This window comes from Ctenopharyngodon idella, chromosome 12 (assembly GCF_019924925.1).
Source record: "Ctenopharyngodon idella isolate HZGC_01 chromosome 12, HZGC01, whole genome shotgun sequence".
NCBI lineage: Eukaryota > Metazoa > Chordata > Actinopteri > Cypriniformes > Xenocyprididae > Ctenopharyngodon > Ctenopharyngodon idella.
The window spans coordinates 12,450,150-12,463,300 of NC_067231.1; the positions used below are offsets into that span (position 1 = coordinate 12,450,150).

The following is a 13,151-nucleotide window of genomic DNA, read 5'->3' on the forward strand; positions in this document are numbered from 1 at the left end:
AGTATACTGTAACCATTTAAGACAATAGAAGTAATTATGAAATTACATATAAAGATGTATTTGTTGGGGAAAAAGCACTCTACAGTTGCATTTAATATCAATTCAAACTAATAATTGCAATTAACATGCAATTAAGTGTCAGAAAACATTACTTTCTGTTTAGTATATTCTTTAATGTATATTATTTCCCTAATAAGTACCCTTTTTAAAAGTATGCTAAGGTGTGTACTTCTTTTTCACAAGGGACATTCATACTGTATCTCCTACCACGTTTCTTTCCTCTCAGATGTAAGAAACCCTTTAAGTGTGAATGTGTTTGAGGACCATGTGTACTGGAGCACGCAGGAGAAGGGTGAAGTGTTCCGACAGGACAAGTTTGGCAAAGGCACTAAAACCAGACTTCTAATAGGAGGACCTTGGCTCACCCAGATCAATGTCTACCAGCAGCAGAAATACAACTCTATAACCCGTGAGTAATCCCAGTAAAGTGAGATTTGCATGAAGATCTATATATAAATACAGTCTGTGTTTAAACTTTAACTAACTTTTATTGTGCTGCTAAAATATGTAATTTTGGTAATTGGGTTGTTATCCACTTAAAGTGATTTCATAGATATAGAGAGAGTTGAATGTATGTAAACTGTCTCTCCCCAACAGTGAAGAACCCTTGTAAGGGCACATGCAGTCACCTGTGTCTGCTGAGGCCTGGAGGCTACACCTGCGCCTGCCCAGAGGGCACCAGCTTTTTCCCTGGTAGCAGTACTGAATGTGACGCAGGTACCTTTCATACTCGTTTATCTCTGTCTTTATAGTCATCTTAATGATGTGACCATAAACTAATTCATTGTAGCTGAACACTGAGTAGAAATCAACACTGCTGACGTCAATCTCTGGTTTCCAGTAATAAAGTATATAAGAGGGCACTTACACTAAGGAAATATGAGTCAGGCACATTTTAATGTTCAGCTCTAAATAGGTAATCTCCTCACGTCCGATTGTTGTTTTGTTTTGTGTGATTTGTTAGGGGTTGAGCCTGAACCAACCATGCCCCCTCCATGCCAGTGCAAGAATGGCGGAACCTGTTATTTTGATGACAATAAGGCTCTCTGCATGTAAGCTTGTGATCTGATATTGACACATATCTTTCATAACTAAAAAGCAAGGATGAATAAACTTATGGATGGGGTAATGCTGACTGTTAATTCGTCCCTACAGTTGCCCCTCTGAATGGAAAGGAGATTTATGTGAGACCAGTATTTATGGTGTAGTCACAACCTCAGGTAAAATTTATGGCAGTACATGATATCAGCATTGAAGTTATCATGCAGCAACATTTCAAGATGTCTTTTCAAGCTGTCATTTTCAAGCTCTTATGCAAACAAACCACATGAACAACAAAGACCCCATGACCCACATCCTGTCTGTCTCTCTCTGTCCATCCACAGTTGCTATTGCTCTTGGAGTTACAGCTGTTGTGGTTCTTTTCCTGGGTTGCTTGATATATTCTGCAAAAAAGAAGGAGAAAATCATGAACACGCTACATAACATCAATCTGCCTATTAGTGTATCCAACTTCAGTAGGCCCAGCTTCTGGTGAGGATGAAAAAAAGCTTCTGAAAACAATTAATGCAGATATTACATATTTAAAGTGCTCCTATTATGCTTTTTCAAATATTACCTTTTATGCAGTGTGTAATATAGCTGTTTGTGAAATGTAAAAGGTCTGCAAAGTTTTAAAGATCACTGTGTACAACAGATAGTGTTACTGTCTCCTAAAACAAAGAATCGATTCTGAACTGCCGAAACGAGCCATCAGCAATTCCAGTCTCACTTCCTGTTACAAACCTACGTAAACAATGTAACAAATTTGCATGATGCCAGCCTATAGTCTTCATTGGCTGTCTGTGAACAACGTCTACTTTGACCCGCTCTCATACACTGTAGTTGAACCTGAGGCCTGGAAGAGTTTGGTTCATGTTGACAACATGTCGAGAAGACAGAATTCACTTTGCATGCACTTCCAAAGGTTGAGGACTCGCACAGGAATTGATACGGAAAAACCTGCGCCATCGTTACTATTCGTATCACTGTGTATCAAGCGCTGAGGAAGCCTCCGGAGCTGAAATTCAGATATAATAATAGGCGTTTTGTTTCCATTATGCGCTTTAAGTGGTAGATCAATCAAAACAGACTTGGCCATCTGACCAATCAGAGCAGAGTAGTCTTGTGGAAAGGAAGCGTTTAGAGACTGAATCTTCGAACGAACCCTTTTCAGACTGAGAAATGAGGTGATGTGCAATGTATTTTATGAGAAAGGTGTTTTTTGACCTTGGATGCTTGTAAAAATTAGAAACATTTAAAATAGCATAAAAGGGGCACTTTAATACAGTTCAATAAATTAGCAGTATTTAACATATTAAAGCTTTGATTTGGTTTTTCACATAATTAGGGGTGGTAACTCTGAATGTTTTAACAACCCACCGGAATCTGAGAATGAAAGCAGTAACCTTCCTAAAGAGGTTTGTACTCCATGTATTTTAAACATATCCAAAGCATGTATAGTTTATTATATGCATATATATGTATATACACTAACATTCAAAAGTCTGGGGTCAGTAAGATTAAAAAAATAAATACATTAATACTTTTATTCAGAAAGGATGCATTTAATTGATCAAATTCATTTATAATGTTACAATGTTTTTTTTTTTTTTTTTTAAATAAATGCTATTATTTTGAATTTTCAATTCATCAAAGAATCCTGAAAAAAAAAAAAAAATATCAGTTTCCACAAAAATATTAAGCAGCACAACAGCATGTTAGAATGATTTCTCAAGGATCATGACACTGAAAATTGGAGTAATGGCTGCTGAAACGTTTATTAATTAAAGCTATTTTAAGTAATTTTATAATATATTAAAATAGAAAACAGTTATTTTAAATTGTAATAATATTTCAGAATATTGCTGTATTTATATCAAATAAATGTAGCCTTGGTGAACATAAGAGACTTCTTTAAAAAACATAAAATCCTACCAACACCAAACTTTTGAACGGTAGTGTGTTATTATATTTATAGTAAATGTATTATATGTTGTGTTTGAAACATTTTTTAAAAAAATAATGAGATATTTAGAATTGAAATATTTTGACAATTAAAAAGGTTCATGCTATTTTGAAGATCTAGGTTTGTTTGTCTTGTTAATATCTCCACTTTTGCCCTTGTCAATACTAGGAATCCAGCACATCAGTAGAAGTAGAGAAAACAGGAAAAAGTTTTGAGAACCCAGCATACAGTGATGATACAGAGGGCTCTCCTGCTGCCCCTACAGCTGTAGCCACTGCAGTCATGAACGGGCCAGGCAAAGTATGACCTCTTCTGGTTTGAAGAATTTACTGCATCTGTTTAGAGGAATCATTTCATTCAATAATGAAAATTCAGTCATCACTTACTCACCCTTATTTTGGTTTGTGAAATATAAAAGGAGCATTTACACAGCTCTTATTTTACACAGATATTTTTGATCAACTATCACCCAGACTTTTGGGAGAACTTTCTCTCAAATGTTGTCTGAAATTGTGAATTGAAAAATTTAGAAGCTTTTTAGGCTCATTGTTCTTTTTAAATTTTCTGACTTTCAGGAGAGTGTTGAAAACCCACTCTATGCTGCTGAAGTGAGCGTTGTGACCCAGCCAATTGATGCTGCAACCCCTGTCAAAGCAGATGACAGACCAGCCAACACTGAGCCTGATAAGGTTAGCCATGGTCACAGTAACCACATGATGCATGGAAATGATCTCGCTTTGTTTGTTTGTGTGAATCCAGCTGATCAGTCAGTTAAGACCATGAGCTCCTGCACTCATTTAGCTCTAGTAAACCACCCCAGCCTAAATATGATGGAAAACTAGATTTGGTAAAGGAAATAGCAGCTTTCACAAGGGCTGCAAATAAATTAGGGTTTGTAACGGTATATGAAAATGGTGGTTCGTTATGTACCGCAGTTTTAAAGTCATACTTAGTACAGTAGGGAAAAAAACAAAATATAAAATGTCTTCTATTTATTTATTTATTTCAGAGTCAACAAATTATGACTCTGTGATAAAATAAAAAAGTCTGTTGGTACAGTGTCTAATGGCTGTGGTACACTTTGTATTGCAGTTTATGGTATTGTTGTAAATGGAAGAAATTTTAAGTCCTTCCACTTTTGGATGCAATATATTTTAGAAAAATGCATATTTTAGTCCAAATTATTGCGCTTAGCCTGTTGTGCTAGTGCTCGTTCATTGAAGTCTGAGACGTTTAACAGAGACTTGCTTGCTGTCAGGATGAGCCTTTATGCATAATGGAAATACATTTACAGATATAACCATAAGATGTAATGGAAAAAGCTCTCAAATATATTAACTAGCACACACATCTGACAAGAAGACAAGTCACTTTAAACTGACCGCTTCTGAGTTAGTGCTTAATATAAAGCATATCTCATGTTTAGGACAGTGTTTAGGATTGGGTATTTTTTCTGTAACAGCTCACCCTGTGTCCTTTTCAGTTGCGTTTGCAACATCAAAGCATATCCATATAAATGGTATAAAATTTTATACTAATATATACAATATATACAAATATATCAATATATACAATATTTTTGGTATGTGTACCGTTACACCTCAAAAATAAATGGTGCTAAAGTTTTAGTTTTAGTTAAGATTTGGTTTCAGGCTTGTAAAGGGGGAAATTTATTGGGGTTTAAAACAAACCCTACCAAGAATGTTTGAAGAATATCAATACAGTGCTACAGTGTTTGCACGGCAGCAAAAAAAAAAAAAAAAAACCCTAAACACACCCACACACCAGGAGTTATTCTGAAGATGTGACAGGAAGAAAGATATAGAGTATGTGGGAGAAGAGGACACAGAGGAGTTAGAGAGACATCAATAAAAAAACAGCACAAACCCACAGGCGACCTTCATACCTCACAGCATGCTAGCGCAGATAGATGTGTTTTGGTCAAAACTGTTATTCCAGTCAGTTAGAGCATGTCTGTCACTAAGCTGTGTCTTAATTTCTTGTTCCTCCTTTACACAGGCTGATAATTCACAGCTACAGAGCGAGGTGGATATGCATGATATGTTCGACAACCCCTTGTATACGGTGAGATAAATGTAAAAAGAGCTAAAGATTGAATGTGTTCAATGAGGGAATGTGTATGGGTTGGGGGTAAATACCATGACTTGGTGTAATATGGTTCTGGCTCACTGATGGAGGCACACGGCCCTGTTGACATCCTCTCTCTCCTTATGCTGCTAAAAGCAGGAAGATGAATGCTGTAGTACAATGAAAGCTATAAAAGTGTGCCGTGAAGGAGGGGCTCATTTTAACAGCTTGTGAAGGCATGTCAAGGCCTCTTGGGGAAAAAGAATTTCCCTCACTGGTGAAGACGGCAAATAAAGAAAGAGAAAGACCTTGGAAGTCTCCTTTTTGAAATGACTGAGTGATTGAGAGAGGCATTCTTCTATTCTGTGCTTAGGCATACTGCAGGCAAAAAGCAAACCGATCTTTCCTGAATAGAGCACAATAGAACATATTGCATTATATATATATATATATATATATTTTTTTTTTTTTTTCAGATTATCAATACATATATAATAATATCCTATATTTTGTATATGGTATAAATATAAAATATATAATAGGTTAATTACTAAAAATAAAAACTTTTTATTAATGCTATTTGCTACTATGTTGTCTAAATATGATACTTTTGGGTCATATTTTTAACAGCTATCAGAGCATTCTTCTCATATTTTGTGGTATTGAAATGTCAATATACTGCACCATTTAGCAAGTGAGGCATGGACTGTCATTATCTCATCGTAAAATTAGCTCAAAATACTTAATTTGAAATAGATTAATGAAAGGTCCTGACCTGCCTCTCAGATGCTTAAAATATGGCTGTGACACAGATCTAGCACTGATTCTCCTCACAGGCCTCCGTCGAGGCCTGCGAGGAGATTGATTTCTGCAAATGCAGATTCATTCTCTTTATGTTCAGTTTCCACTCACTTATCATTCCCTTCATCTACCATGACATAATTTCCCCACCTCAGCAGAAACGAAAAGCACCTAATGGCTTGGTAGATAATGATATATAGTGATTCAAGTACAAATTGAAATGTTCCTGTGCTATCAAATGTGTGGGAAAAATTGGCCAAAATTGTCTAAATTTGAGGAAAGGCACCTTATAAACATTTCTTATGTTTTGGCAGGATGCAACATGCATACACAGCCAGGGAGAATCTACAATTTGAAGACCGTTTGAGATCATCTTGCAGGAACGGCTCTTACTTTGGCAGCTAAGATGTATGGCTGGTAAATTATGGCTGCGGTATACTATCCATCTACTCACTTGTGATTTAGATCTGCATTTACAGGAGTCACAATGAAGTTTTGGATGACAAACATGCCGTAAACTTTGAATAGTTTTGTTGATTGTTCTTTTAAGTATATTTTTATAAATACTACAGACGTCTGTAAATTGGTGCAATGATTCTCTGTAATTATTGAGATACTAACACTTTGAATGGTTTCATGTAGTTTTCAGTATGTGTATGATCGATTCCTATACTGCTTGGTCTCACTTTAATAATAAAGTGTAATTATGTCTTGCAAAATGGATTTTGGATGAATTTTTGTTTACTCCTAAATTTAATAAAAAATTATCCTAAAAATCTAATTGTGCCTGCCAATTACACTGTACCTTTCAAAAGTTTGGGGTTGGTAAGACATATTTAAAAGTCTTTTATTCTCACTAAGGCTGCATTTATTTGATAAAAATACAGTAAAACAGTAATATTGTGAAATATTTAAATATATAATTTAAAATGTAATTTGTTCTTGGACAGCAAAAATGGCAAATCCATTACTCCAGTGTTTAGTGTCACATGATCATTCAGAAATCATTCTAATATGCTGATTTGGTGCTCAAGAAACATTTCTTGTTATTACCCATTGTTGAAAACAGTTGTGCTGCTTATTTACTTGTGTAAACAGTGATACTTTTTTTTTCAGGATTAATTGATAAATAGAAAGTTCAAAAGAACAGCATTTAGTTGAAATATTATCTTTTTGTAACAATGTAAAAGTCTTTACTGACACTTTAATCTAATTAATGCATCCTTGCTGAACATTTCTTACTATATATATATTCTCATGTCAGAAAGAACTTGTTAAAATGTCTGTTTTTGTTGCTATTGTGTCCATACTGTGAACTCACGTTATTATGAAAAGTTCTGAACACCAGGTTTTTGTACTGTAAGTACATAACTGTCCAGATTCAGGCGCTGCCGATCAGCTCCTGCCATATCACAGTGAGCATCATTAGAGGAGAGAGAGGAAGAGGACCAGTGGGGGGATGGTGATAGAGCAAGAGATTGAAGAGGGAGGGCTGAAGATTGTATGTGAGAGAGAGCGAGAAAGGGGGGAGGTACTGAAGAACCGAGACACACCGAGCCAGTGTAGAAGGAATTGCCACGGAGATGCCGAGGGTCTTTCCATGAAAGCGGAAACGCTCTCACGCATGCACTGGCGGTGAAAGGTAAGAGATACGGGGGCGTTCTCCTTTTTGCATGCTGGCTGTATAATCCGCTCTGCAGACAGAGTGAACAGCAGGGGGGAAGGATTCAGCACTTAAAAGGATCTCAGCATCCAGTGATGCATTTTTCACTGGCCACATTCCGTGACGGACAGTTTCGGAGAGACTCTGGGATGCACGTCCGCTGGAATGAGGTAGAGGGATGCTGGGTGTCTTTTAATATTTCTCAGATTTCCTTTAGTTTGTCACAGTACATGCATTCAGAAAGCATTACTGAAATGGGAGAATTGAAAAATAGTTATGTAAATGTATTTTGTGTGTTTCCTGTTTTGTTCCTCCTGAGCTTCTGCTTTTAGAAGGCATTCCTGTGTACCTGTGATTTGTGTTGTCATGACTGTGTGTGTGTGGGTCTCAACCATAAAAATGTCTCAATAAACATACTAAATAATACCTTAGTGACAATATAAAAATGCAAAAAAGGTTTATATGAGGTGTAGAGGATAGAAAATATCATTTGACCAATAGAAGTCAATGGAAAGTCTCCAGCATATGTGTGAGTACAGGCATGCATGATCATGTGCAACCTGTCAACTAATGAATCTGCTCGTAACACATTTTCAGGCGCATATACAGTATTATGACGTGTTTTGATTTGATGGACAGGCTGTTTTCTGATAATCTGCTGAATTTGAATGAATTAGACTTCATAGGGCTCAGTGACTCCTGCTGATGTCATTTATGATAATCTTCTCCAAAGAGATTTAATTTGACGTGTTTGCCGCCCATGTTTGTGTCCATACAAGCGTTTATTTGCACAATGCACACACACACCAAGAGAGAGCCAGAGCTGTCAGCACTAATGGTGGCCTTTAACAGTACGTGATAGTGAAAGGGACAGATGGTGGCAGAAGGGTGGCTGAATGACCTTGTCCCCCAGCAGGACACGTTTTCAGCCTTACATGAATCATTCTGTAAGGGCGAGAACTGGGCGAAAGACCCCCTGTTCTTCTAGAGAAAGACAGAATGATAAAAGGTCAGACAGAATGGGCCCAAGGTCTTCTGACTGCAAACCAAAAGGTGGTTTCGCTGGGGAGAACCATTTGCAATTTGGCATTCATGACAATTAGGTTTTGTGTTTGATGGTGATGGGGTGGTGTTTTGCATATCACACTTTCACCAATGGTATTTTCAGATGGTAAGATGGGTTGCTAGCGAGATGACCCTGATTTGAGCATATGTCTGGTGAGAATCCCCACAATGTAGCTGCAGCATGTGAGAATGATGGAGAGAGATAGAGAGCAGTGTAATCTTTCCATCACACACGTCATAATCAGAGCGAATGGGAAGTCTTTTGAGAGAATCAGCATGGATTAGAGGGCTTTCAGAAAACCAAAAGTCTGAAGTAAGGTTACAGCTGGTCTGGGACAAGCCGTACCAAAATTTCAACTCATGACACCCCTCAATATTTCATCACCTGTACTGAGGGTTTAAGCTCCTTCTGTGAAATGTTCAAAATTCAGAATGTCCCTCAGAATGGAATCTTTCATTGGCACAAGGTTGTGATTTCTGAAACCATAGGCCTCTGTTTGTATGATAATGGGCCTGAGAACTTAATTTTTGCTGAAATTAAAAACCACAAATATACTCAATCAAACCACATTTTTTCTGTCCTGTCTTTACCAATGTACAGTCTTCAGTGTTTTGCCTTCAGTAGTTCTTTCTTTAGGTTCAGCAAAGAATCTCTTACAAAGAACCATATATATATATATATATATATTTTTTTTTTTTTTTTTTTTGTATAAGTTTCTTGAGTGGGCTATATAATTCTTTTCAAACTTAAATAGGTTTTCTGGATCTGTTTATTGGCACAAGAAATGTGAAGTCCTCTTGGGTTCTTTAAAGCATCATATTTGGTATTCTCATGGTAAAAAAAAAAATAAAATAAAAAAATAAAAAAAAAATTTTTACAGTAAAAATGCTACAGTAAAAACTTGTTCATAGATTAATTGTAAGTTAGTTACCTTACCATATACAACCTGAATTCTGGAAATGTTGGGACGTTTTTTTAAAATTTGAATAAAATGAAAACTGAAAGACTTTCAAATCACATGAGCTAATATTTTATTCACAATAGAACATAGATAACATAACAAATGTTTAAACTGAGAAATTTTACACTTTTATCCACTAAATGAGCTCATTTCAAATTTGATGCCTGCTACAGGTCTCAAAAAAGTTGGCATGGGGGCAACAAATGGCTGAAAAAGCAAGAAATTTTGAAAAAAATCAGCTGGGAGAACATCTAGCAACTAATTAAGTTAATTGATATCAGATCTGTAACATGATTAGCTATAAAAGGGATGTCTTAGAGAGGCAGAGTCTCAGAAGTAAAGATGCTATGCCATCTGCAGATGCCAACTAAAGCTCTATCATGCAAAAAGGAAGCCATATATGAACATGGTCCAGAAGCACCATCGTTTCCTGTGGGCCAAGGCTCATTTAAAATGGACTGTTTCAAAGTGGAAAAGTGTTCGACGAGTGGTCAGACAAGTCCAAATTTGACATTCTTGTTGGAAATCACGGACACCGTGTCCTCCAGGCTAAAGAAGAGGGAGATCTTCCAGCGTTGTTATCAGCATTCAGTTCAAAAGTCACCATCTCTGACGGTATGGGGTTGCATAAGTGCATATGGTATGGGCAGCTTGCATGTTTTGGAAGGCACTATGAATGCTGAAAGGTATATAAAGGTTTTAGAGCAACATATGCTCCCCTCCAGATGACGTCTATTTCAGGGAAGGCCTTGTGTATTTCAGCAGGACAATGCAAAACCACATACTGCAGCTATTACAACAGCATGGCTTCGTCGTAGAAGAGTCCAGGTGCTGAATTGGCCTGCCTGCAGTCCAGATCTTTCACCTATAAAGAAAAATAAGTCAAAGACGACCATGAACTCTTCAGCAGCTGGAAACCTATATCAGGCAAGAATGGGACCAAATTTCAACACCAAAACTCCAGAAACTCATAACCTCGATGCCCAGACATTTTCACACTGTTTTGAAAAGGAGATGCTACACCATGGTAAACATGCCCCCTTCCCAAATTCTGAGACCTGTAGCAGGCATCAAATTTGAAATGAGCTCATTTTGTGCATAAAATTGTAAAATTTCTCAGTTTAAACATTTGTTATGTTATCTATGTTCTATTGTGAATAAAATATTGGCTCATGTGATTTGAAAGTCTTTTAGTTATCATTTTATTCAAATTTAAAAAACGTCTCAACATTTACGGAATTCAGGTTGTATATGGTAAGGTAATTAACTACAGGGTTTCTGCAGGTTTTATGAAGGTAAATGTAAGACTTTTTAAAGACCTTTTTAGAACCAAGTAATAAATATTTAAGGAATAAATCCAAGGAATAGAATATGTCAATATATTCTCTAAATGTAGATGTCTAGGGAGAAACACGAGTTGTATTAGCATTAGTAACACTTTAATTTTACTGTAAAACACTGTTAAAGTAATAGTATTTTCAAGTATAAACTAGGAATAACCATTTCATTGGTGAAAACCAGTTAAAGGACATTTCTGGAATTTAAATTGTATTTAAATAATTTTGTTTCCTCTGATTTTTGTTATTATCAGTAATGTACATTGTGGTGTTTCGTGTTACATTTCCTGTTATTCAGTTAATGTTGATTACATTATTTTAGTGTCATGTTTTCTATTGTACCACTTGTATTATAATGGTGGTTATCAGTACATATTAAGAACAAAGCAGATTTTGGTAGTTTAAGTAGCAGGCACCAATATGCCATTCCATCATACTGGTAACACTTTATAATAACTGCACACTATGAATCATTAGTTAAGCATTAGTAAATAGTCAATTCATCATTTATAAAGCATTAATAGACATTAGTAAGCAGTTAATAAATATAGCTATAAATGCTTTGTTCTTGATTTATAAGCATTTCTATAATGTGTTTAATAATTGTATTTTAATAAGTATTACATTATTTACAAACCAGTTGTTCATAAGATCATTTAGAAAGTGTAAGTAAATGATTAATAAACTATTTAAATGTGCATTTATATATATTATTTAGACATATAGTAATAGTTAATCAGTGTGTTAATAAATGCTTTATTAACATATATTCCTACTGTAATTCATGATTAATGCAGGTAATTATAAAACATTTAGTAGTTTTCAGTTAACTATTTTGTGAGCTCATCTAAAGTGAGGTTTATTTATGCCTCCTAAAGCTTTTACAAAGGAGATTTAAAGGCTCTAAACAGAAAGAGGAAACAAACACAACACAGTGATACAGAACACAGAAATATTTATTTCAAGATTGCAAAAAATAAAACTGTACAACTGTACACTTGATATAACATGAAAAATAAACCTCTGCAATGTCACAGAAAATAAAAATTCCTGTACACCTCCAGAAAACAACTGTGCAGTAAAATGAAACCCAGGATTCCGTTTACCCGGGGTTTACAATGACCCAGGGTTAACTATTTCAAGTGTGAAAAGCCTTAATTTGTGACTCACTGTTTGCACTGAACTTTCACTCAGCCATGAAACTGAAACAAGAGAACCTTCTTACTAAACCAAAATATTTTGCTTATTTTCTTCATTTTGTTGCTTTTTGATAGTTTTGTTGCTAATTTTGTTGGCCTATATTCATTGCGTTGCTTATTTTTTATTTATATTCACTTGCTTTCTAATTTCGTTCTTTTTTGTTCATTTTGTTGCTTTTTGCTTGTTTAGGTCCTTTTTTATTTTTATATAATATTGCAGAGGTTTATTTTTCATGTTATATCAAGTGTACAGTTGTACAGTTGCATTTTTTGCATCTTGAAATAAATGTTCTGTCTCACTCTGCCTTTAAATCTCCTTTGTAAAAGCTTTACAAGGCATAAATAGTCCTCACTTTAGATGAGCTTACAAAGCAGTTAACTGACAACTACTAAATGTATTACAACTACCTGAATTAATCATGAAATACAGTAGGAATATGTGTTAATAAAACATTTATCAACACACTGAATAACTATTACAATATGTCTAAATAATAACATTTATAAATGTACATTTAAATAGTTTATTAATCATTTACGTACACATTCTAAATTATCTTATGAACCACTGACAACTCCTAAATAACTGGTTTGTAAATACTGTAATACTTTATTAATTATTAATTTATCATTTCTAAATAATTTCTAATTATTAAGTATAAAAATAAAATTACTAAACACGTTATGGATATGCTTATAAATCAAAAATATTTATGAACTGCTTACTAATATCTATTAATGTATAGGGACAATGCATTATAAATGCTGAATTAACTATTTACTAATGCTTAACTAATGATTCATAGTGTGAGTTATTATAAAGTGTTACCAGGTTATTGTATGAGAAAATGGGAAATGTTCTCCTATGGAACCGGTCTTAGAGGTGCATTGCATTCTCAAGAAATCCTGTTTTTGAGCTCTGCATTCTCAGAAATGTTTAGGGCTGTTTTATTTGATGTGTAGATGAGC

General features: G+C 35.2%; 2 protein-coding genes across 5 annotated transcripts in view; both read left to right on the forward strand.

Moving 5' to 3' along the window:
- Positions 1–6,737, forward strand: part of lrp2b (low density lipoprotein receptor-related protein 2b) — a 47,298-nt gene extending 40,561 nt beyond the window's left edge. The window contains exons 70-79 of the mRNA XM_051915532.1: positions 287–469; positions 658–777; positions 1,025–1,112; positions 1,216–1,280; positions 1,446–1,593; positions 2,450–2,519; positions 3,236–3,367; positions 3,643–3,756; positions 5,087–5,152; positions 6,271–6,737. Coding sequence (XP_051771492.1) covers positions 287–469; positions 658–777; positions 1,025–1,112; positions 1,216–1,280; positions 1,446–1,593; positions 2,450–2,519; positions 3,236–3,367; positions 3,643–3,756; positions 5,087–5,152; positions 6,271–6,312 — 1,028 coding nt within the window. The 3' untranslated portion in view covers positions 6,313–6,737. The remainder of the gene's footprint in view (positions 1–286; positions 470–657; positions 778–1,024; positions 1,113–1,215; positions 1,281–1,445; positions 1,594–2,449; positions 2,520–3,235; positions 3,368–3,642; positions 3,757–5,086; positions 5,153–6,270) is intronic.
- A 693-nt stretch (positions 6,738–7,430) lies between these two features.
- Positions 7,431–13,151, forward strand: part of mpp3b (MAGUK p55 scaffold protein 3b) — a 30,974-nt gene continuing 25,253 nt past the window's right edge. For 2 of the 4 annotated variants that reach the window (XM_051915535.1, XM_051915538.1), the window contains exon 1: positions 7,431–7,598. The gene's annotated coding sequence lies outside the window, so the exon portion shown is untranslated. Of the gene's footprint in view, positions 7,599–7,633; positions 7,790–13,151 lie in introns of those variants that run through there. The other 2 variants (XM_051915537.1, XM_051915536.1) reach the window with 2 other exon arrangements.